The sequence below is a fragment of the Lissotriton helveticus genome, chromosome 11 (assembly GCF_964261635.1).
Source record: "Lissotriton helveticus chromosome 11, aLisHel1.1, whole genome shotgun sequence".
Classification (NCBI taxonomy): Eukaryota; Metazoa; Chordata; class Amphibia; order Caudata; family Salamandridae; genus Lissotriton; species Lissotriton helveticus.
Window position 1 is genome coordinate 159,180,822 of NC_136072.1, and position 23,874 is coordinate 159,204,695.

The window sequence follows — 23,874 nt, forward strand, 5'->3', positions numbered from 1 at the left end:
GGAGCCAGGTGAAGCCAGTGACAAGTTTTCTGCACCCTCATCTAGTTGGTTTCCTAGCACAGTAAGTCCTTTGTTAGCCACAACATTAGCCCTGGTAATAAATTTTTCCATGGTTCCAGAAATCTGTTGGGCGACCTTACTTCTGGATTCTCTCGTAGCCATGTGTATGGGGCGCCTGTGAGGCACGAGCCGCACCAAGAAAGAAGAAGATAGTAATATAAATGCAGGGCGTTAAAGGGATGGCCTGGTCCGGCCTCTACCGGCCTCTAACGGCCTAGAACGGTCCGCCCTTTGCCCGGGCTTAGCCCGGCGCCCGCCCGCGCGCGTCCCGCGTGACGCGTTAGCTTCTATGTTTATATACCCAGTGATTCTATTGGTTCCCTGGGAGTAGAAGGCGAGGTCAGGGGGAAGAGTCAGCACAGGTGCGGCCGATGGCCGAGCCGCAGGCTTCCTGGGACTCGCAGTCCCACTCTCCCTCGCTGTCCAGTAGAGTTGGTAGGGCTCCCAGAGACACCAGGGACACAAAGGCAAAGTCCTTCCAGCGCACACAAACACGCAGCTTCGAGCGGCACCCGCGAAGCGGGGGCCGCGAGGCATGTCTTTAAACTCCTTGGAGGAGGCGGGGTCAGGGGGAAGATTCAGCACAGGTGCGGCCAATGGCCGAGCCGCAGGCTTCCTGGGACTCGCAGTCCCACTCTCCCTCGCCGTCCAGTAGAGTTGGTAGGGCTCCCAGAGACACCAGGGACACAAAGGCAAAGTCCTTCCAGCGCACACAAACACGCAGCTTCGAGCGGCCCCCGCGAAGCGGGGGCCGCGAGGCGTGTCTTTAAACTCCTGGGAGGAGGCGGGGTCAGGGGGAAGAGTCAGCACAGGTGCGGCCGATGGCCGAGCCGCAGGCTTCCTGGGACTCGCAGTCCCACTCTCCCTCGCTGTCCAGTAGAGTTGGTAGGGCTCCCAGAGACACCAGGGACACAAAGGCAAAGTCCTTCCAGCGCACACAAACACGCAGCTTCGAGCGGCTCCCGCGAAGCGGGGGCCGCGAGGCGTGTCTTTAAACTCCTGGGAGGAGACGGGGTCAGGGGGAAGAGTCAGCACAGGTGCGGCCGATGGCCGAGCCGCAGGCTTCCTGGGACTCGCAGTCCCACTCTCCCTCGCCGTCCAGTAGAGTTGGTAGGGCTCCCAGAGACACCAGGGACACAAAGGCAAAGTCCTTCCAGCGCACACAAACACGCAGCTTCGAGCGGCAATATAATATAATATAATTAATAATGGTCGTATGTTGGTGCCAAGGCAACGCTTCTGGAGATGATGGAAGTGTCGACGTTTCGGTCTATTGTGCAGTCGTCAAGAAGACCATCATCAGGACAATAATCATTCGTTGCTGGGACAACCCCCTGTAACTGAAGCAAGTTTGGTTCGCAGGATCGTTTCGGACAAGAAGATACCGTTTGAAGTCGGCTGAATCAGAGTAACCTGTTTTAAAAGTAACGAGCATGGGCTTCTAGTTGTAATAATCTCCACGTCGTTATGGCACTCTTTAACGCGCAACAATTAGATGAGGCAATGTTATTTTAAAGACACCGTGAAAAGAGCGAACAGGGCAGCGCTGAACCATCGGCGAGTGTAGTCATCTTTGTTTGATATGTTCTACTTTGTTAGTGTGATATCAGTTTTGATTCACTGGAGGACGATACATTTGTACTACTCCCATTTGTAATCTATTGCTGTTTACAATCAAGTCCCTTGTAGCATACATTGACCTCAAACATCATTCCTTTCAGGCCTCCCTACCTCAATACACAAAATCCTGTCTGGGGTGGTGCTAGCCCCTCCCAAGGCAGGAAACCCTTTGTCCAAGCCTCCCTCGCTGGAAGGACTCCCAGCAGCAGGAGGTCAGACTTGTGTCTGTGGTGGCAGCATCCATTTTGTGATGCCAAGGCTCGAGTTAACTTTAACCGGGGTTCACAGTTACATACATGTCGTGTCCCTGTAGAAGGGTGGAAAGCTACCCCTGTCGCCAGAATTGGCGAGGGGGTAGTATTCCAATTCGTATGACACCTTACTCGACATGTTTTGATAATGTTATACCAGAGTTAGCATTTAACCGCGAGGATTATAATGCACTTAAGAGTATATGGTATAGCGTTATCATGGAACAGCTATTAGGACTTGGTTCCGCAAGCTGCAGACGGGCTCAGCTCATGCCAGAGCACCATCTCACATAATTCCAAGCACTCTGCCTTCAGGATTGATAAGGCCTGCCATAGGAGTGACTGATAGGAGTATATGTGTCCATTTTAGGGTTAGATATAGGTATACTATATCTATAGCAAAGGGTGATTACACCACCTTGCCCCAGCTGTCATGCAGCCAGTTGTGTCAGTTTTAGATGGCCAGCCAGGGGTGGCATAATACATGCTTCAGCCCCTGGTAGGCCCTGGGTACACCTATGCCCTGGATACCTAAGGTACACTGTACAGGGACTGATAAGGTGGCCCAGTACCAATTGGTAAATGCACCTAAAGTACATGGTTGTCAATTTAGAGAGAGAACAGCTAGGCTGTGGGTCTGATTAGCAGGCCCACAGCCAGGGAAAGTCGGAAACCAGTGAAGCAAAAAGCAAAAATCTGGGGTGACCATAGGATTGCAGACCCCACTCTCCTACACGCCTGGCTGCCAGAATTACATCGCAGACTTCAGGAGGCAAGTTAAATGGCCTCAACTGTCGCCGCTCAATCTCCACGCATGGAGGTGGAGACTGGACAGGTTCGGGTGGCGGGCCGTCCCCTGCTGCTGCGACAGAAGGTCCTCCTGAAGAGGCAGACGAATCGGGGGATTGACTGACATGCTGAGTAGCTCGGGATACCAGTATCTTTGTGCCCAGTCCGAAGCCACGAGGATGACTTGGGCCCGGTCGCGCCTGATCTTCTTCAGCACACTGGGCAGAAGTGGTATAGGCGGAAAGGCGTACAACAGACCGCAACTCCACTCGCGAGGAAAAGCATCTCCAAGCGAGTGCCGCCTTGGAAATTCCAAAGCGCAGAACTGATGACATTGCGCGTTTTCTTCTGTGGCAAATAGATCTAACCAAGCCTCTCCCCACTGCTGAAAGAGACCTTGCGCCACGTCCGAGTTCAGACGCCATTCGTGATCCATCATGCACCGACAGCTGAGTTCGTCCGCCCTGGCGTTCAGGGAACCTGCCAGGTGTTGAACCACCAGGGTCACGCCATGATGTTCCAGCCCCTGCCAGAGGCGCAGAGCCTTGTTTGTTGGAGTACCACATGGCGGTGGTGTTGTCCGTGAGCCACCACTGCAACTGTCTCGCAGTGCCCTCTGAGATCAGGACATGGTCGGATAGGTTGCCTTGATGCTGGGCCCACTGAAACTTCAGGTCCCACTGCAGAGCCCGCATCTGCCACCTGGCGTGATGCACCAGAAGGATGCAGGAGGCCATCAGCCCCAGAAGCCGCAGCGTCAACCTGAGCGAGACCTGGGATAAAGGCTGAAAGATCGGAATCAGAGCCTGAATATCCCGAACCCGCTGTTCGGGAGTATAAACCCGAAACTGCGCCGAATCCAGAACCGCTCCGATGAAGAGGAGCCTTTGAGAGGGACACAGGTGCGACTTCGGCACATTGATGGAAAACCCCGGCAAGTGCAGGAGGTCGGCCGTAGTCTGAAGGTGGCTGACGACTGTCTGGGGCAAGCCGCCTTCAACAACCAGTCGTCGAGGTAGGGGAAGACTGACACCCCTAACCTGCGCAGATGAGCTGCGACCACCGCCATCACTTTCGTGAACACCCGTGGGGCGCTGGTAAGGCCAAAGGGGAGCACGGTGAACTGGAAGTGCTCGTGGCCTGCCATGAACCGCAGGTAACGCCGGTGGGCCGGCAGGACGGAGATGTGGAAATACGCGTCCTGCAAGTCCAACGCTACCATCCAGTCTCCGGGGTCCAGGGCAGCTAAGACCTGAGCCAGAGTCAGCATCTTGAACTTCTCCTTCCGGAGGAAGCCGTTGACGCTCCGTAGGTCCAAGATAGGGCATAGGGCCCCTTTGCCCTTCTTGGGAACCAGAAAGTAGTGGGAACAGCAACCACGTCCTACTTCTGGCCCAGGAATGCGCTCGATGGCTCCCTTGGCCAAGAGGGCCGACACTTCCTCTTGCAGAAGTTGCAAGTGATCCCCCGACACGCGGTGGTACTGTGGTGGCATGGCTGGAGGGGTTGCCTCGAAGGGGAGGGAGTAGCCCCTTCGGACGATTTGCAGCACCCACCTGTCCGAAGTGATGGTGCGCCAGTGGAGGAGGTGATGGCGGACCCTGCCCCCCACTGGCGTCAAATGGGCCTGAAAGCTCGGACTAGGAGGGCTTTGAGGCGGATGCTGCGGGGGTGGATGTGGACTGACCGCGCCGTTGTCCCCTGGCACCGCCATGGCGGTTACCACGTCTGCCGCCGCGCTGGATGATAGACTGCGGCCCGTGGCTGGCAGGACATGAACGGGCGCCCCTTCCTTGGCCACGAAAGGAGCGAAAGGCAGACTGCTGCTGACGCTGGACCGAGAGGCCCAAGGACTTGGCCGTAGCCCTGGAGTCCTTGAAGCGTTCAAGCGCATGATCTGCCTTGCCACCAAAGAGGTGGCTGCCATCAAATGGCATGTTCATAAGGGTGTTCTGGACATCGGCCGAGAAGTTGGCGGACCTCAGCCAGGCGTGGCGGAGAACCGCCACCGTCGTTGACATCGCCCTGCCCAGCGAGTCATTGGTATCCAGCCCACATCATCGTATAGAATACCGAGCTGCGTCTCGTCCCTCTGCGAGGGCTTAAGCGAGCTTCGCCCGGGCCTCCGCAGGGCACTCTGGCAGCACGGCCGCAACCGTATCCCACAGAGAGTGGGTGTACCGGCCCAAAAGGCAAGCGGTATTGACTGACTGCAACCCAACTGAGGGATGAGAACAGTTTCTTACCAAACTGTTCATACCTTTTGGATTCCCGATCTGGGGGTGCAGTTGGGAATGCGGATTGGGAAGTAGAGGCCTGGATAACCAGGCTCTCGGGGGTGGGGTGGGAGGACAGGAAGCTAGGGAAGCCCGGAGCTGGGTGGTGGCACCTGGCGACGTTCTTATCTACAGGGGGGCCTGTAGGTGGCCTGGACCAGGCGCCCAACAGGATGTCCAGGAGAGCCTCATTAAACGGCAGCAGAGGCCAGTCTGCGGTTTAAGGACCTCAGTGAGGATGTTCAACCTCACAGTAGCGACGGGGAGCGTAAGCGCCAAGACCTTGGCTGCCCGCGTCAGCACCACACTATAAGCAGCCCTCTCCTCCATAGCCACGGTAGGATGGAAGACAAAGCCAGTGTCAGGGGAGGTATCAAGACCACTGGCCTCCCCTAGCTCCTCTGTCCAGTCCTGAAAAGACTGACACGTGTCAGAGGGTCCTCAGACCCATCCCAATCCCCCTCGTCCTCCATCTCCTGAAATTCAGGGTCAAAGGATGGAGCCGGATCAAAGAAGAAATGCTCTTCAGCCAGCATCGAATAAACTTTATTTCTCTATCTTGTCCCAATGGGAAGTTATATTTATAAGATGTTATAAATAAACTCCTATTCTAACCTATGGGGCAATATAGCCTTTAAATAGTGAAAAACGAAATTGGCAGTATTTCACTATCAGGATATGTCACACACACCAGTACATGTCCTACCTTTCACATACACTGCACACTGCCCGGAGGTGGGGGGTCCTTGGGCCTACCATAGGGGTGCCTTCCATGAAGAAAAAGGGAAGGTTAGGGCCTGGCAAGTGGGGGCACTTGCCAAGTCGACATGGCAGTTAACAACTGCGCTCAGACACTGCAGTGGCAGGCCTGAGTTTTCCTTTCCAGCGCTACTCATGTGGGGGGCACAATCAGTGCTACAGGCCCACTACTAGCATTTGATTTACAGGCCCTGGCATACTTCAGTGCACTTTACTAGGGACTTACCAGTAAATCAAATATGCCAATTAGAGAGAACCAATTGCAACAGCAATTTACACAGGGAGCACTTGCACTTTGACACTGATCAGCAGTGGCAAAGTGCCCAAAGCATCTAAACCAGCAAAAAACGAAATCCAGCACAGCATCAAAAATACAGGTAGTAGAGGAAAATGTCAGGGAAAACCACGCCAAAGATGCAAAATCTAACTTGTCTTGGATGGCTTTTGGCACTTCAACTATTTCACATTCAAACCATCCACCGTAAGGGCACTCAGCAAACCAATGCACATTACCTATCCCAATATCCCCATGAGAGTTTTCTTGGTACAAAAAAAGCAAGGAAAGGAAGATGTGCGGATTCACATACCTGGGGATTCCCTCCTGCTGGTTCTTTGCCTTGCTGTCCTCTTGCTGTAGTTTCTCTATGCTGTAAGACATGGTAAAAGAAAGAAAGGAAAGTTAAACAGACTGACAATTCAGTAAAACAGACTTGTTTCATTAAACAGGCCCGCAGAGCTAACCAATGGAAAGGCAAATGCAGAAAGAAAATGGAAGTGTGAACCCCGCAAAAGGAGAGAAGAAACACGGATGCAAGATCCCGGGAGGATAGAACGAAATCTGAGGAAGGTATTATCCTGCCCAGTGGAAGGTGTACCCACCTTGAAAGGAGACCGCTGAGGAACCCATCGACCCAGAGAATCTCGATGGACCCAGTCTAGAGGAGGAGTAGGAGGAGCACGTTGAGTCGGACTCGGAGGAATGGTGGATTTCCGCGGAAGACGCTGACAAGCCGCAACAACTCTGTAACGTTGCGGTAGAGCAGGTGAGTACCCGTGCCAGATTTTTTACTTATTGAGAAGGAGGAGAATGAGTGGGAAGGATTCGGGACACAGGCGTGTTGGTCGAGAGTGTATTAGCACATTGTATGCTATCCCAAGTCAAAAATATGAATTCAAAAGGAAATGTCTACATATAAATAAACATACCTACACAGCAAGGACTACAAGTCCAATAATGCTCTGGGCAAACCAATATAAAGAAAAAGGAGATTGAAATCCCTTTTGTTCCCTCACCAGAAGGGATTAAGACGAATACCTGAAAAGTTCTTTTTGAAGGCGTTAAGAAGCAGAGCCTGCTGAGTCTTGCGGACATCTACGTCTGCCACCGGGAAGGAAGGCAGGTTGCTTATGAATATCACGGAAATACCCCTACAAGCGAATTGGAGTTACAGGTAAGAAGCTACTCCTTCTCTTGTAGGGGATTTCTGTGTATAGTCATAATCATGTGAATAGACTAGCAAGCCCATCCCCAAAATAATTTTACAGCGATGGCAGAAACAGAGAAGAACTGCACTAATTGTGCAAATAGATTCCGAAGTGAAGCCTGCCGCCTGCCCAACCTGAGCATCTGCCCTAGCATCAGTGTCTAGGCAGTAGTGCTTAGTAAATGTATGGACTGACTTTCAAGTGGCAGCCTTACAGATTTCCAAAATAGGTATGTTACGAAGTAAAGCCGCAGTAGCTGCTTTACCTCTGGTAGAGTGAGCCCTAGGCTTACTAGCCAAAGTTTTATTGGCTTTCTGATAACACAGCTGAATACAGGAAACAATCCACCTAGAAATGGATTGTTTGGCGGTAGCTAGACCAGTGCGGATCGAGCCATAGTTTACAAATAACTGGTCTGATCTACGGATATCCTTAGTCTTGTCCAAATAGAATTTCAAGACCCTCCTAACATCAAGGGAATGAAGTGACGTCTCAGCAGGAGAAGAGGGATTCTGGAAAAATGTAGGCAGTGTAATAGTTTGGTTCACATGAAACTCTGAAACAACTTTAGGGAGGAACTTAGGTTGTGTCCTCGTAACTACCTTAGAGGAATGAAAGACTGTATAAGGCTCTTTACAACATAATGCCTGAAGTTCGCTAACCCTGCGGGCAGAAGTTATGGCCACAAGGAAAGCCGTCTTCCAAGACAGATGCTGAAGAGAAGCCCTATGAATGGGTTCAAACGGTTCCTTCATTAGCCGTGAAAGAACCACATTGAGCTCCCAGGGAGGGGAAGGACGCCTAATGGGAGGAAACACTTTCTTCAATCCTTCAAGAAAATCTCTGATGACTGGGATTTAAAAAAAAGAAGTTTGTGAAAGAAAGTATGGATTGGTGTATGTTCTGTGAAAAAACTGTTTATCTGGCAAGGGGTCGCCCTCGAAAGTGGAACAGTGTCTGGGGTCCATGGAATCAGTACAGAGGAAATATTTGTGTACCACTGCAACTGTTGTCTTTGATGCTCCACTTTCCCCATGACCCTTATATGTGAATCTGCTTGACATTTGTGCTCCATGACCCCCTCCCCCTCGCCAATATTTATTGTATCACATGTTGTATTTGTGAACGATCCTCTTCTGTACTATGCACCGGTGTATATATAGATGCCTTGCTTTAATAAAAAGAAATATATTTTAAAAAAAGAAGTTTGTGAAGGACATTCCCTATAAGCCGTTAAAGCTGCCAGGTGAACTTTGACCGAATGAAACTGAAGGCCAGATTGAGCCAAGTATAGCAAGTAAGGAAGGATGACGTCTTCCTTACAGGAGGTAGGATCTACGTCCTTAGAGGCACACCAGATGCAAAATCTCTTCCATTTATATGCATATGAGGTGCGTGTAGATGGTCTCTCTCAATATCTCCATACAGTCTTGAGGGAGATTCAAATGTCCGTACTGTACTAACTCAGGAGCCATGCCGCCAAATTCAATGACGAGAGGTTGGGGTGCACCATCTGCCCGCCGAACTTCATCAGAAGGTCCGGCCTGTATGGAAGACGGAGATGTGGCAGGAGAGACCGGTGGAGTAGGTCTGTGAACCACCACTGATGGGGCCACTCCGGAGCAATGAGGATCATCTTGGCCTGTGACTGTGAGAGCTTGATCAGTACTGTCGAGATCAGGGGAATTGGCGGAAAAGCATAGAGGAAGCCGCCTGACTAGTTGATCCATAGGGCATTCCCCAGAGTCCCTGGTTGGTAAAGCCTGGAGGCGAAGTCGCAGCGTTTGCTGTTTTCTGCGGTAGCGAACTGATCGACTTCCGGAGTACCCCATCTTTCGAAGATGCCTCGCACCACTTCGTCGTTTAAGACCCGCTCGTGATTTTCTGGAATGAGTCTGCTGAGCGTGTCTGCCTGAGCATTCTGAGCACCTGGAAGGTGAGTTGCTGTGATGGTCAGGTTCCTGGCTAACAGCCAGTTCCAGATGGCCTGGGCTTCCCGAGATAACACTCGAGATCTTGAGCCCCCTGCTTGTTGAGGTAGAACATTGTTGTTGTATTGTCCGTCTGAACAAGCAAGGAACTGGTGTGAAACGACGGCTGGAAGGCTTTCAGCGCCAAATGGACTGCTCGAAGCTCCAGGAAATTGATGTGGTACCTGGTCTCTTTTGGGGACCACGTGCCCGGTATCTGAAGGTGGTCGGAATGTGCACCCCAGATGTGGAGAGAAGCATCCGTCACTATGGTTTGCGTCGGTATCTTCTTGAGGAAGGGAATCCCCCGGAGTAGACTGCGCAGAGAACACCACCATCGGATGGACTGGAGAGCTTGCTGCGACAGCTAAATCCTGTCTTCCCAATCCCCCAGTTTCTGGTCCCACTGAACCCCCAGACATTCTTGCAGGGGTCTCATATGGAGGCGTCCATTCGGAGTGAGGAAGATACAGGAGGCCATCGAGCCCAGGAGAGACGATACCTTCCTCACCGTCGGGGAGGGCATGGTCATGAGAGCTTGAGCCTTCAGAAGGATCGATAAGCATCTCTCCTCCAAAGGACACACCTTTGCTGTGCATGTATCTATAGTGGCTCCCAGGTACTGTAGACATTGGACAGGAGTCGAGACAGACTTTGTGAGATTGATGTGGAGGCCCAAAAGAAGTAGGAGATTGGAAGTCCTGTTGAAATGCTGTTGCGCTTCCTGAAACGTAGCTGCCTTGATCAACCAGTCGTCCAGTTACAGGTAGACGAATACCTTGTTCGTCCATAGATGTGCAGCCACCAGGCCATGCATTTAGAAAATGTCCGAGGCGCAGACTTCAGGCCGAAAGGAAGCACGGAGTACTGATAATGGTTGTTGCCCACCGGGAAACGCAGGAACTTGCGATGTTTCCTCGCTATAGGCATGTGAAAATATGCGTCTTGCAGATCTATTGCACATAGCCAATCTCCCTGATGAAGTTGAGGGTAGATTTGATGCAAGGACAACATCCGAAACTTTTCTCTGCTAACCCATTTGTTAGCCTGTCGCAAGTAGAGGGTGGGTTAGAACTCGTTCTTGTCTTTCTTGAGGACCAGAAAGAACCAAGAATACAGTCCTGTTCCTCTTTGAGCCTGAGGAACCGGTTCTATCGCCCTTTTTTGTAAGAGGTTGTTGGCCTATTTCTGCAACTCGCGGAGCATGTAACGTGATCGAGTTGGAGGAATCAACGGAGGAGGACTTGTAAAACGTAGCGAGTATCCACTGCGAACATTATTCAGCACCCAATTGTCCTGAGTTATTTTCTGCCACTCTGCCAGATGGTTTTGAATACTTCCCCCCACCGGAGTGGATAACCGATGAGGGGGAAGAAACCCTTCAGGGATTGGAACCAGCAGGAGCCTTGTTCCCTTGTCCAGACTGCTGGTTGGATCGTCCTCACTGTTGGCGTTTCTGACACGGCTGAAAAGACCACTGAAACTGATGCTGTTGGTTGGACTGACGGCCATGAGACCGCTGAAACCTCTGAGAGGAAAAACGCTGCGGAAGGTCTTTCGCGGTTCTTTAGGTTTTTCCAAACCTACAGCCTTCAAAGTCTCTATTTCAGTCTTCATGCGGGCCATCTCGTCGTAAGCATGGGAGCCAAAGAGAGTCGTGCCAGAGAACGGGAGACTGGAAATGCGTTGTTGCACCTCAGGCTTCAGAGAAGTAAGCCGAAGCCAAGCATGTCGCCGAAGAGCAATCCCATGGCAATATCCGTGGGCTGCCAGGAGCGAAGTGTCCGCTGCTGCGTTGATGACTTGATTCGAGAACATCAGGCCCTCGTTCACTATCCCCTGAAAATCTTCCCGCTTGTCTCTGGGTAGGAGATCCACAAATTGTTGGAGGGACTCCCACAGGGATCTATCATAACGGCCCAGCAAGGCGGTAGAGCTGGCTGCCTTCATGGATGCCGTTGCGGTGTTGCAAGCTTTTTTCCCCACCGAATCCAGGTTACAGCTCTCCATATCCGGTGGCACCGTGGAAGTCGGAGCCGTAGCATGCTGTTTCCGTGCCGCCACCACTATGACTGAGTCCGGGGTGGGGTCCAATCGAAGGAAGGCAGGGACCGCCTCCGATGGGCGAAACTTCTTCTGTAACCTGGAAGGTGCAGATTTTCTAGAAGAACAGCTCCATAGCCGGTTCCTCCAAACCCAGCACCAACTGGAGCAATAGACGTGATGTTTGTTTCTGCTGTAGAGTTTCAAATATTACCGATGTTGACGGTACAGGAGTAGACAGGTAAATGTTCAGCTTTGAAGCCCCTCTGGCCAGAACCTCCTGGATGGTGGAGATATCGTCAACAGGAAACACCTGGAGTCTGTGAGAGTAGGCAAGTACCTCCCCTTACTCGTGGAAGATGTATCCCTGGTATGCCGGGATCGAGATCTCTCATATCGATGACGAGGTGATCTTGTGGAAGACCGGTGGCGTCTATGGGAACGATGTCTCGATCGAGACCGTGTTTTTGGTCTTCAACCACAGTACGCGTGGGCTGAGGAGCCACGGGCCCAGGCAGAGGAGGAGGCGATGTGAAGGAGGCGGAGGAAGAGGAGGAAGCGGCGGAGTAGCCGGAGGTGGAGGACTGAGCGGTGGCAGAGGAATCACTGGGAGGACCACCGGTTAACGAGGAGCAGGAGGCGTCCTAGATGGTGAATAGGTATGCGAGTACTCCGAACCTGGAGAAGAGGCCAACCTCCTCCGCTTACGGGCTGGTCAAAAGGAAGCCCTGGATTCAACCTCAGACGTCCCCCTCGACATCAATCCACTGCTCAACGGTGAGCGTCGACGTTGTCTGGAAAGCGAACTCCCTGTTGATGACGATAGACTCACAATAGAGTGATGCCCAGAACGGGACCTCAACGTCGAACGTCGGTATTGACCCCTCGACGTCGACCTTCTCAGCGTCTTCGATCGTCTCCTCGACATTGACCGTCTCGTAGTCATCGACCTTCTCCTCGACATCGACCGTCTCGTAGACATTGACCTTCTCCTCGACATCGACCTTCTCGTTGATGTCGATGGTGATCGGCGGCAACGCTTCGAACGCCATTGCTTGTGAGACTCGGATCGACGACAATGATGCCTCGACGGCGATCTTCGTTGAGTCGAGGTCGAACCTGCGGAAACCAGCGAAGGTGATCTCGTCCAAAACCTCGCCATTCTTCTGCTCGACGTTGTTCTTCGACGTTGCTTCGACCCAAAGCCCTGGGTCGACGGAGAGCATATCGTCGTCATACCTGCTCTCGACGTCGTCGTCGCCGTCTTCGACGACGATCGGGCTGATGTTGTTTTTCTGCCGTTTTTCGAATGGGGAGCCCCCAGAGGTCATAGCATGGGACTTACCCTTTCCTTGCCCAGAGGCTGAAGAAGCTGCCTTCTGTCTTCTCTGCTCCAGCCCTTGGAGCCAAATCTTCACCCTGTCAAGCAGGGTGCGCCTGGAAAAGGTCTTACAAATAGAACAGGTGTCAGGCACATGAGACACAGGCAAACACAGAATACAGACTCTGTGAGCATCAGGCTTGGCCTTCTTCCTACCACAGTCAGGACACTTGTCAAACAGAGATGGCATTGTGACAAGAAAACTGCAGAAATTCTGCCAAAAAACTACAGCAGAAGGTAGATAAAGGTCAAAAACGTCGAGTGAAACTGCAAAAATCCAAATATATCACTAAGATTGAATGTAATACCAAAAAAGGTAGAGCTCAATGCTCCCGGGTCCTGCTAGCAGGAGCCGGAAAAAAGAACTGAAAGTAACTGCCTCTGGCTGTGCATCATGGGATACCGGGTTTCTCTGGAGACTCTTAAAGGCATGGTATTCATTTGCAGACACATAATGGCAGCCTATGGGGGCTTCTCTATCCATTCCTTTTCATCTCTATCATGATAAAAGGAGCTTTGTGAAGGAGAGTTTTCTATGTGTAAACTGTTTTTTTTCCTCACTTCAAGATGAAGTAATGTTCAGTGTAGCCTCGTTGTTTAGGCTACATTATTTCCTTTTTATCTCTTAAGTTCTATACAGGCCTTCCTGAAGAAAGGCAGAAGATGACAACTTAAGAAGATATATTTAATGAAGTGCTCTGGGTCCACCCACATGGGCGGGACTATTCATATGATTATGACTACACACGGAAATCCCCTACAAGAGAACGGAGAATACATACAAAACCGCACGATTAGACTTTCCTGAATAGTGGCAAGATAAGGGATATATATATATATATATATATATATATATATATATATATATATGTATGTATATATTACCTACTGGCGGTCGCCAGTAGGTATATATAGTTAGGATTTTTTCCCTATGGGATTTTTGAAAATTCTATGTCTAATAACTTTGGCGTTTGTGGACGGAATTGGCTGAAATTTTCAGGAAAATGGCACATTTTGTTTCTGAGCAGCCCTTGAAAATTTGGGGGGGGTTCGTCAAGGGGGGGCTGAGAAAAAAGGGGGGTCCCAAAACGTGTTTTTAACATTGAGTTTTCCATAGGGCGGTTGGCCTCACTTTTAGCCCGAACAGCTGAATGGATTTGCACGAAACTTGGCAAAATTGTAGGGACTGGTAGCCCGATGTGCCTTTTGTAGGTCTCAATATATGTGCTTCAGTGGATTTTGAGAAATTAACGTTCAAAAAAAGATATATATCTGTAACAGCGGACCGGGCAGGGCTCCAGTTCGCGTACTTTTCGCGCAACGGAGCTTTGTGAAGCGAAGCTGATTGGTTCTCCGGCGTCTGTAAACATTCCAAACAGTCCGTAGCGGCCGCCATCTTGTCTCTCGATAGGATCGAGAGACAAGAGGAGGCCAAAGCGAAGGGGCAAATGACCATAAGGGGGCATAGTAGATCCTCGCTGACCCCCTAGGTTTGATGTGGAGGTTTTAAAAGGGCCCCGCGGGGCAAAAAAAATAAATAATAATAATAATCGAACGGCTGAATGGATTTGCACGAAACTTGGTAAAATATTAGGGACTGGTAGCCCGATGTGCCTTTGCTAGGTCTCAATATATGTGCTCCAGTGGATTTTGAGAAATTAACGTTCAAAAAAAGATATATATCTGTAACAGCGCTCCGCTTCGCGTAACGGAGGTTTGCGAAGCTGATTGGTTCTCCGGCGTCTGTAAACATTGCAAACAGTCCGTAGCGGCCGCCATCTTGTCTCTCGGTAGGATCGAGAGACAAGAGGAGGCCAAAGCGAAGGGGCAAATGACCATAAGGGGGCATAGTAGATCCTCCTTGACCTCTTAGGTTTCATGTGGAGGTTTTAAAAGGGCCCCGCGAGGCAAAAAAATAATAATAATAAGGGCCGAGAAAAAAGGGGGGTCCCAAAACGTGTTTTTAACATTGAGTTTTCCATAGGGCGGTTGGCCTCACTTTTAGCCCGAACGGCTGAATGGATTTGCACGAAACTTGGCAAAATTGTAGGGACTGGTAGCCCGATGTGCCTTTTGTAGGTCTCAATATATGTGCTTCAGTGAATTTTGAGAAATTAACGTTCAAAAAAAGATATATATCTGTAACAGCGGACCGGGCAGCGCTCCAGTTCGCGTACTTTTGGCGCAACGGAGCTTTGTGAAGCGAAGCTGATTGGTTCTCCGGCGTCTGTAAACATTCCAAACAGTCCGTAGCGGCCGCCATCTTGTCTCTCGGTAGGATTGAGAGACAAGAGGAGGCCAAAGCGAAGGGGCAAATGACCATAAGGGGGCATAGTAGATCCTCGCTGACCCCCTAGGTTTGATGTGGAGGTTTTAAAAGGGCCCCGCGGGGCAAAAAAAAAAAATAATAATAATAATCGAACGGCTGAATGGATTTGCACGAAACTTGGTAAAATATTAGGGACTGGTAGCCCGATGTGCCTTTGCTAGGTCTCAATATATGTGCTCCAGTGGATTTTGAGAAATTAACGTTCAAAAAAAGATATATATCTGTAACAGCGCTCCGCTTCGCGTAACGGAGGTTTGCGAAGCTGATTGGTTCTCCGGCGTCTGTAAACATTGCAAACAGTCCGTAGCGGCCGCCATCTTGTCTCTCGGTAGGATCGAGAGACAAGAGGAGGCCAAAGCGAAGGGGCAAATGACCATAAGGGGGCATAGTAGATCCTCCTTGACCTCTTAGGTTTGATGTGGAGGTTTTAAAAGGGCCCCGCGAGGCAAAAAAAATAAATAAATAATAATAATCGAACGGCTGAATGGATTTGCACGAAACTTGGCAAAATTGTAGGGACTGGTAGTCCGATGTGCCTTTGCTAGGTCTCAATATATGTGCTCCAGTGGATTTTGAGAAATTAACGTTCAAAAAAAGATATATATCTGTAACAGCGCTCCGCTTCGCGGAGATAAAATTATATCTGTATTACCTAGCTGTTGCTAACACCAGTTAGCGACGGCTAGTAGGAGATAGCGACCATCTTGGGCCCCACTTTGCATGTGAGTGATATTTATCACTAATGACATGCAAAGTGGGCATGCCAAGATGTTAGCGACTGGAAACAGTCGCTAACATCGCTATCTCCTATTATCAACTTTTGGAAATATTCGCGATAAGCGCGAATATCTCCAAAAGCTAGCACCTGCCCTGAGCAGTTCTAAGGCATGTTATCCAATGGGAGGTGGATAACATGGCTAAGAGCATTAGCTCGGTAATGCATGAATATCGCTGAGTTTTCAGCGATATTAATGCATTGCGGTCGTTTTTTATCGTATTTGCGATAAACCTTGATAATAGCAAGGTTTATCTGCGATAATTTCTGACGATGCTTAGCGGTAAAAAAATCGTTGCTAAGCATCGTAAGGGATAAATATCGCTTAACTTTGGTAATATGCCCCAACGTCTGTTAACGTTCGATTCGAAGGAAATCAGGAAGTGTTGAAAAACATTGTCTGCGCCTCTTGCCTTTTTTCAAATGCCACACTTTTGTCGTGCACGGCAGTCATTTTAGATGCCTTGACCAGACCCACTCTGTGCACGCTGTCGATCCTTAGCATGACTCCCCACCCTCGCAAGCATCTCCCCCAGGCAGTGGTCACCCCCGCTCTCTGTCTTATGCATGGGTAATAAACCACCCCCCATCTGCGCTGCTCTTCCCTGAGAATCACACCCTGTGCCCGCCCGACACCTCCCTTTCGCCCTATTCACTACCGCACCCTCTGACACTCCTTTTCCTCTGTGTCCGATTGTCCAGGCCGGTCCTAGGGTATCAGCTAGCCCTGCAGATGTAGTTTATGGCCCCAGCTGTAAAGAATCACCCCTCTTCAAAGGAGTTATAGTAGATCAAGGCCCACACTCGATGAGATCCGTCACAGCAGACGCGTTCCTATTATCTGAAAACCATCCTGTATTGTGATTGGGGAGGGGACCGAGCCTGAAGCGGAAGATTCCAGGGATGACTCTTTGTACATCAAAGTTTTTACAATTATGTGTCACATTAAAAATATATAGCACTCCAACAAAGTAGTAAGATTATAAAACTTTAATAACTTATAAATATATACAAGAAAACAAAAACAGTAATAACATATAAACATTTTTAGGGAAAAACAACGAAGTAGCGGTCGGCTGTGCGAATAGTCCCAACGCAGCACAACGTCCAGATTTCTGGCGTGGGGCGTCGCGGGGGGTGGGTCATCAGTAGCAAACTGTTGTGCGAATAGTTCCAAGGCAGCAGAACGATGGCACCAAGGTGATGTCCAGTAAGTTGCCGCACTGGTTTTGGTATCCTACAATGCTGCTCCGAATAACGGCGTGGGGCGCCCCGGGGGAGGCGGCGTGAACGGGCCTCTCCAGGTGGAGTCTCATCTGTTGTAGTGGGGCGCCCCTTTACCGTTTCAGTTGCCATTCCGTCCGCTTTTGGTCCACTGTGTCAAAAGCCGCAATTCAGCTGAGTTGCGCCCACTCTTGCGGTGCAGCGATAGGCGGCTGTCACAGGACTCTCAAAATGGCGGCAGGCTGTTTCCTTTTTGGGCCTGGTCCACTGAAATGGCCCTGGGACACCTTGGAAATCGGACGCTTGTCTGCTAGGTCTTGGACCCCATTCTCGAAAGCGTCCCCTCCGCCTTGAGGATTCATCAAAAGTTTTGGGGGCCCCCGACTCCTGTAGGCTTCTGGTGGGGAGCGGCTGCCATGATTGCTCGCGGAATGACCACGACGGAGCTACGAGATGGTGGTGCTCTCATGCTGACGCCAGCTTCAGTCTGAAACATCCAGAAACAAGGTGGGGCTTTCATCGTTTGGGAAAAAAAAAAAGTTTTCATTGAATGAAAAGTGTTGTTTTTAGGTCATATGATCAAGCCTTCCATCATTAGGAAACCAAAAGTAAAATGAACCAATGAAAAGTTTTATAAACAAGTCACATGACCTGTTATGCGGCATAGGGTATAAAATGCGGAGAAAATACGTTGGCACGTGAGGCGGCGTCAGTAGCGGACCGATGTGCGAATAGGCCGAAGGCAGCGCAACAATATTTCCTGAATAGAAGACACCACAAGGCGCTGAGATGCCAAGATCCGGATGGCACCGAGGTGGTGTCTAGTAAGTTGCCGCACTGGTGTGGCAATCCTACAATGGTAAAAGTCGGCGTGGGGCGCCCCGTTGGCCTGTGAGATGGCGTCAGTAGCGGACCGATGTGCGAATGGGGCCAAAGGCAGCGCAACAATATTTTCGGAATAGAAGACACCACAAGGCGCTGAGATGCCAAGATCCGGATGGCACCGAGGTGGTGTCTAGCAAGTTGTGGCACTGGTGTGGCCATCCTACAATGGTAAAAGTCGGCGTGGGGCGCCCTGTTGGCCTGTGAGATGGTGTCAGTAGCGGACCGATGTGCGAATGGGGCCAAAGGCAGCGCAACAATATTTTCTGACTGACACCACAAGGCGCTGAGATGCCAAGATCCGGATGGCACCGAGGTGATGTCTAGCAAGTTGCTGTACTGGTGTGGCCATCCTACAATGGTAAAAGTCGGCGTGGGGCGCCCTGTTGGCCTGTGAGATGGTGTCAGTTGCAGACCGATGTGCGAATGGGGCCAAAGGCAGCGCAACAATATTTTCTGTATGGAAGATACCACTAGGCGTTGAGATGCCAAGATCCGGATGGCACCGAGGTGATGTCTAGCAAGTTGCTGTACTGGTGTGGTCATCCTACAATGCTGAAACTCGGCGTGGGGCGCCCTATTAGCCTGTGAGATGGCGTCAGTAGCGGACCGATGTGTGAATGGGGCAAAGGTAGCGCAAGAATATTTTCTGAATAGAAGACACCACAAGGCGCTGAGATGCCAAGATCCGGATGGCACCGAGGTGGTGTCTAGTAAGGTGCACTGGTGTGGTCATCCTACAATGCTGAAACTCGGCGTGGGGCGCCCCATTAGTCTGTGAGATGGCGTCAGTAGCGGACCGATGTGCGAATAGGCCGAAGGCAGCACAACGCGCCAAGATCCGGATGTCACCGTGGTGGTTTCATAGTTGAGAGGCACTTCATCTGCAGTGGGGCGCCGAGATCCGGATGGCACCGAGGTGATGTCTAGCAAGTTGCTGTACTGGTGTGGTCATCCTACAATGCTGAAACTCGGCGTGGGGCGCCCCATTAGCCTGTGAGATGGCGTCAGTAGCGGACCGATGTGCGAATAGGTCGAAGGCAGCACAACGCGCCAAGATCCGGATGTCACCATGGTGGTTTCATAGTTGAGAGGCACTTCATCTGCAGTGGGGCGCCGAGATCCGGATGGCACCGAGGTGATGTCTAGCAAGTTGCTGTACTGGTGTGGTCATCCTACAATGCTGAAACTCGGCATGGGGCGCCCCATTAGCCTGTGAGATGGCGTCAGTAGCGGACCGATGTGCGAATAGGCCGAAGGCAGCACAACGCGCCAAGATCCGGATGTCACCGTGGTGGTTTCATAGTTGAGAGGCACTTCATCTGCAGTGGGGCGCCGAGATCCGGATGGCACCGAGGTGATGTCTAGCAAGTTGCTGTACTGGTGTGGTCATCCTACAATGCTGAAACTCGGCGTGGGGCGCCCCATTAGCCTGTGAGATGGCGTCAGTAGCGGACCGATGTGCGAATGGGGCCAAAGGCAGCGCAACAATATTTTCTGAAGAGAAGACACCAAAAGGCGCTGAGATTCCAAGATCCGGATGGCACCGAGGTGGTGTCTAGCAAGCTATGCAGTTGAGTTGTGTGCGCACTTGCGGCGAATAGGTCGAAGGCAGCATAACAATGTTTTCTGAATAGAAGACACCACAAGGCGTTGAGATTCGGTTACCACCGAGGTGATGTCTAGCAAGTTGCCGCACTGGTGTGGCCATCCTACAATACTGCTCCGAATAACGGCGTGGGGTGCCCGAAGGGGGGGGGGGGGAGGCGGCGTGAACGGGCCTTCCTAGGTGGAGGCTCGTCTGCTGTAGTGGGGCGCCCCTTTACCGTTTCAGTTGCCATTCAGCTGAGTTTCGGCTGCTCTTGATGCTACAGCGACAGGCGGCTGCAACAGGACTCTCAAAATGGCGGCCTGTTCTTTGGATTTGGGCCTGGTCCACTAAAATGGCCCTGGGACACCTTAGAACTCGGACGCTCGATTTTTTTTTCCTTTCCTGTACATGCAAAAAAAGGTAAATGCCCGGTACGTTACACGCTTCATCTGCCACGATGAACTCTCCAGAGGAACCGAAAAAATATATAGTTATGGTAACTATACCATGCATCGTCATATGGAGAGGTGGCACCAATTAATTATAGTGCTGCATAAAAGAGAGATTTGGAGGAGAACCCCTGACCTGCTAGTACATTCATCAAAGAAGTGGCACTGACAGCATCAGAGGCAAGGGAAACGGTCCCAAATATTTAGAAGAACTTTGGAAAGATTAAAATGACATGTTTAGATTGTGGCAAATTAATTTCATGTGGACAGATGAGTGTTACTCTAATAAATACAGCATATGAACATCATCATAGTCGATGGTTGGTAGAGACATTTTGACTATATCCTGGACCTGCCCGTCCTCGCCCAAAATGGCGCCGGAATAAATGGGACTCGTAACTCCTTGTTGTGTACTGGTTGCAGAACCTTGAAATCACGAGATACGTATGCAGTTTTGAAGCACATGGCGGGCGGGGACAAGAATTGATTGAATATTTCGACATCCCTATTGATATTAAGTTCTGATGTGTTATTGATTACTGTACTATTGAAAGTTCGAATTAACGTCACCCATGGTACTTGCCCGCAAATGTATATCTAGATAATTTTATTGTAACTGGCCCTGTCGTATTTTAATTATAAAATGTACGTCCACCGATTCCGTAACTGTTAGACACCTTAGTTCTTGCAACCTAATGGCCCGCCCGTTACGTTCCTCTACAGTGTAAATGTCTACTCATCATATACGATTACAGTTTGCTCCGTGGCCGGCCCACGTGGTTATAGGCTCGTATTTGTATAATGAAATTTTCACAATAAAGGTTTATAAAAGAAAAGATGGTAGTGGTATATACATTGGTAAAGTTTTTAATAATAGTCACTGTTTTAGAATCATTAAAAGGCAAGTGAAATAAAGCAGACCAATTACATGAAGGGTAAAAGGTATAATACGAAGGAACGCAGTAAAGATAAATGGTCAAGGGCTGTTGTGTTTTCTATTCCTGCAACATAAAGTGATCGATAAGAATCTCATATTCAGGCGTATCGGCGACTAAGACAGCAGGTCGACCCTCTTTTGCTCAACGGCTCCGTCATGGGACGAAGAAACGCTCTTTTTCTCGAAAAAAGAATATATTTTACTTGCAGGACAGTTGTAAATTTTCCGGGAAAGTACATTAGCCTGGAACATTATAACATATATTTAAGAAAAAATAATGTTCGGAAGTAATAAAAAGCGTAATTTTTAGGTCATATGACCAAGCCTTTCATCATTAGAATAAGAAAAGTAAAATGAACCAATGAAAAGTTTTATTAACAAGTCACATGACTTGTTATGCTTACGTTACGCGCTGCGCGCCCCGGATGACTTCCGGATGCGCTAACGCGGCGCGTCATATGACGCATTACGCGACAACGCAGGTCCAGAATATAGTCAAAATGTCTCCACCAACCAGCGGTCGGAACACAACCCCTTTCAGCAGGCTAAATAGTTCTGTTAAATGACAACAGAAGGGACAGGCAACAAGAACCATCAGTCAAAGAGGGGAGGGCTAGTTCTTCTCTACCGGGTTACATTGGGGCGCTACCGGAACTGATCGAATTGGTAGTCTACAGTGTTTCTGGATGTTTCAGACTGAAGCTGGGGTTAGCATGAGAGCAGTACCATTTCGTAGCTCCGTCGTGGCCATTCCGCAACCAATCATGGCAGCCGCTCTTTATCGTTATTTTGGGCGGGGTGGGTGGCGGAGCCGAGCTGTTTTGCAGCCATCATTGTGTGGAGTTCAGTTCATTTCACTAGTTTTGTATTTGTCATGAGGGGTTGTTCCTAATGTTTCTATTTTAGCGAGGTCAAAAAGAGATCCCGTTAGTGGCCTACTGATTTTGCTCGATTCCTTTTCTTTTTTTTTTACACGATTTTTCGTTATCTGCAAAGACTAAACAGAGTATTGCGACTCTGTGTTTGTTTGTAAATAGAGAATGAACCAAAGAGAACCAATTCTAAAACAGTAAATACTTGGATAACAATCAATCAAATGGAGAGAGAAGCAGGCACGATGTATTACAACGGGGGCAAAGGCCTGCGTTAACTACCCTTAACTATGTGCAAAGAGAGAGTACTCCTAATAGAAATGAGGGGGGGGGGGCACCATTCAAAGCAGATCAGTGTGCATAAACACGAAAATGTTTTCACTTACCACGTACTTGACATTCGACAGCTTATGATATTTGCTATTAAAAAACCATTGAAATTCACTGAAAAAACCATAGGTTATAGATCATATATAGTTAGGAATTAGCATTTACAAAACCTTGAAAATTCACTGAAAAAACCATAGGTTATAGACCATATATAGTTAGGAATTAGCATTTAAAAAACCTTATTTTACTCACACAAAACCATTGAAATTCCATATATAGTTAGTTGCACTAACTATATATCGCGCACCCGCAATCCACTGCTGATGATGTCACATATTACATCATTCATGACATGGTCAGTGACATCACTGATGACATCACTGATGACATCTCAAATGACATCACTTGAATTATTTTAGGGACTCCGCGCTAAAGAACTAGAATCATTTTAGAAACTCCGCGCACAAATACCTGATTACATGGAGAAATTCTCATCTTCAGGGTGCTAAAAGCCGCTCGGAGTAGTGGTCTTAGCTGCAAACAAATAGACACATTGCGTGAATAGTTCATCAGAGGAGCCACGCCCGGGAAGGACTTGGGAGGCATCTCGCTTACCCACGTGTGTCTCCGTCAGGTACCTGTGCTGACTCTGCCCCTGGAAGCGCCGAGCGCGGGCAGAGCAGCATCTTATGACGGTGTGTCATAGAAATGGACAATGTCTATGTTCTAGAAGACAGACTAGCGTCAAGAAGATACATTAAAGGTTGAAAATACACGCAATTGTGCATAATTCATTAAATAATCGAGAGCTATACCTACATATAATTTTCATGTGTACAGAGATTATTTTATCAACGGGACTTTGCATTGTCAGGTATAAACGATATTTGACATAAACTAGATCTGTGGTCTAGTCATGAACTTAGACAAGGTGTGCGATCTAGAAAACGGACTCACGTCAAGAAGGCAGAAAATACCCTTAATAATTATAATTACACTGATAGTGCACGATTTATTTTACAAAATGCTACACCCATGTGTAATTATTTAATAGAATGATTGTTCTTCAAAAATTAGGGTTTTGACGTGTCAAACATAAATGGTATCAGCACAAGACTGGTTTATTCAAGGTACCAAGGTCTTCCACAGATCATTGGGGAGATCTATTTTGGTATGACAGAGTGTTTTTTTAATCAATTGATGCTCAGTAAATAAAGGGCTAAATAGGGCCAGATGTAAATTGCAACTACGTAACAGGAAAGGACTAAAGACTATTTTTTGCAGTGGGCTTAGTGTATGTCTTGGTTTCCAGTTTTCCGTTATCACTGAAAAGCGTCAAGTCTAGAAAGTCAATGCTTTTGTTGCTCGCTGTAAACGTGAACTTACCTTAGGAGACAGTGAGAGTTCCACATTAACCTCCTTTCCTGTTACGTAGGTGCAATTTACAGTGTCCCTAAAATAATTCAAGGACTTTAGCGCGGAGTCCAAAAATATGATTTAAATATGTACTAGCGTCATAACTTCACTTATTAGCATTTACCATTCAACTTAATATGTATACAGAAAAATCGTGGATTTTAATAAGATAACCAGTGAATGAGAAAATGTTTACTGAATACAAATGCTTACCATACAACTAACGTTTTTTTTTCAAACGATGCCTGTGACAACATGGTAATGATGATTGATAGAGGTTACCATCAAATTGCTAGCGTCACAACTAAGAAATGATATGAGTAACTTGAGTGTTCGCTTTCCGATTGAGACCACAACCACTTTGCTTTCCCTCACGCTTTCCATCTGCTTCACCGCCCACATATAGTTTGTGTGCATTTATTATTATGCACCTTT

General features: G+C 49.0%; 1 protein-coding gene across 7 annotated transcripts in view; it reads right to left on the bottom strand.

Annotated features, from left to right (window-relative positions):
• LRRC34 (leucine rich repeat containing 34) overlaps positions 1-23,874 on the bottom strand; it is a 431,531-nt gene that overhangs the window by 212,955 nt on the left and 194,702 nt on the right. For 6 of the 7 annotated variants that reach the window (XM_078666060.1, XM_078666064.1, XM_078666062.1 and 3 more), the window contains one exon: positions 6,343-6,402. The exons of the other annotated variant lie outside the window; for it this stretch is intronic. In XM_078666060.1, the coding sequence (XP_078522186.1) occupies positions 6,343-6,402 (60 nt within the window). The remainder of the gene's footprint in view (positions 1-6,342; positions 6,403-23,874) is intronic. 7 annotated transcript variants of the gene reach the window in all.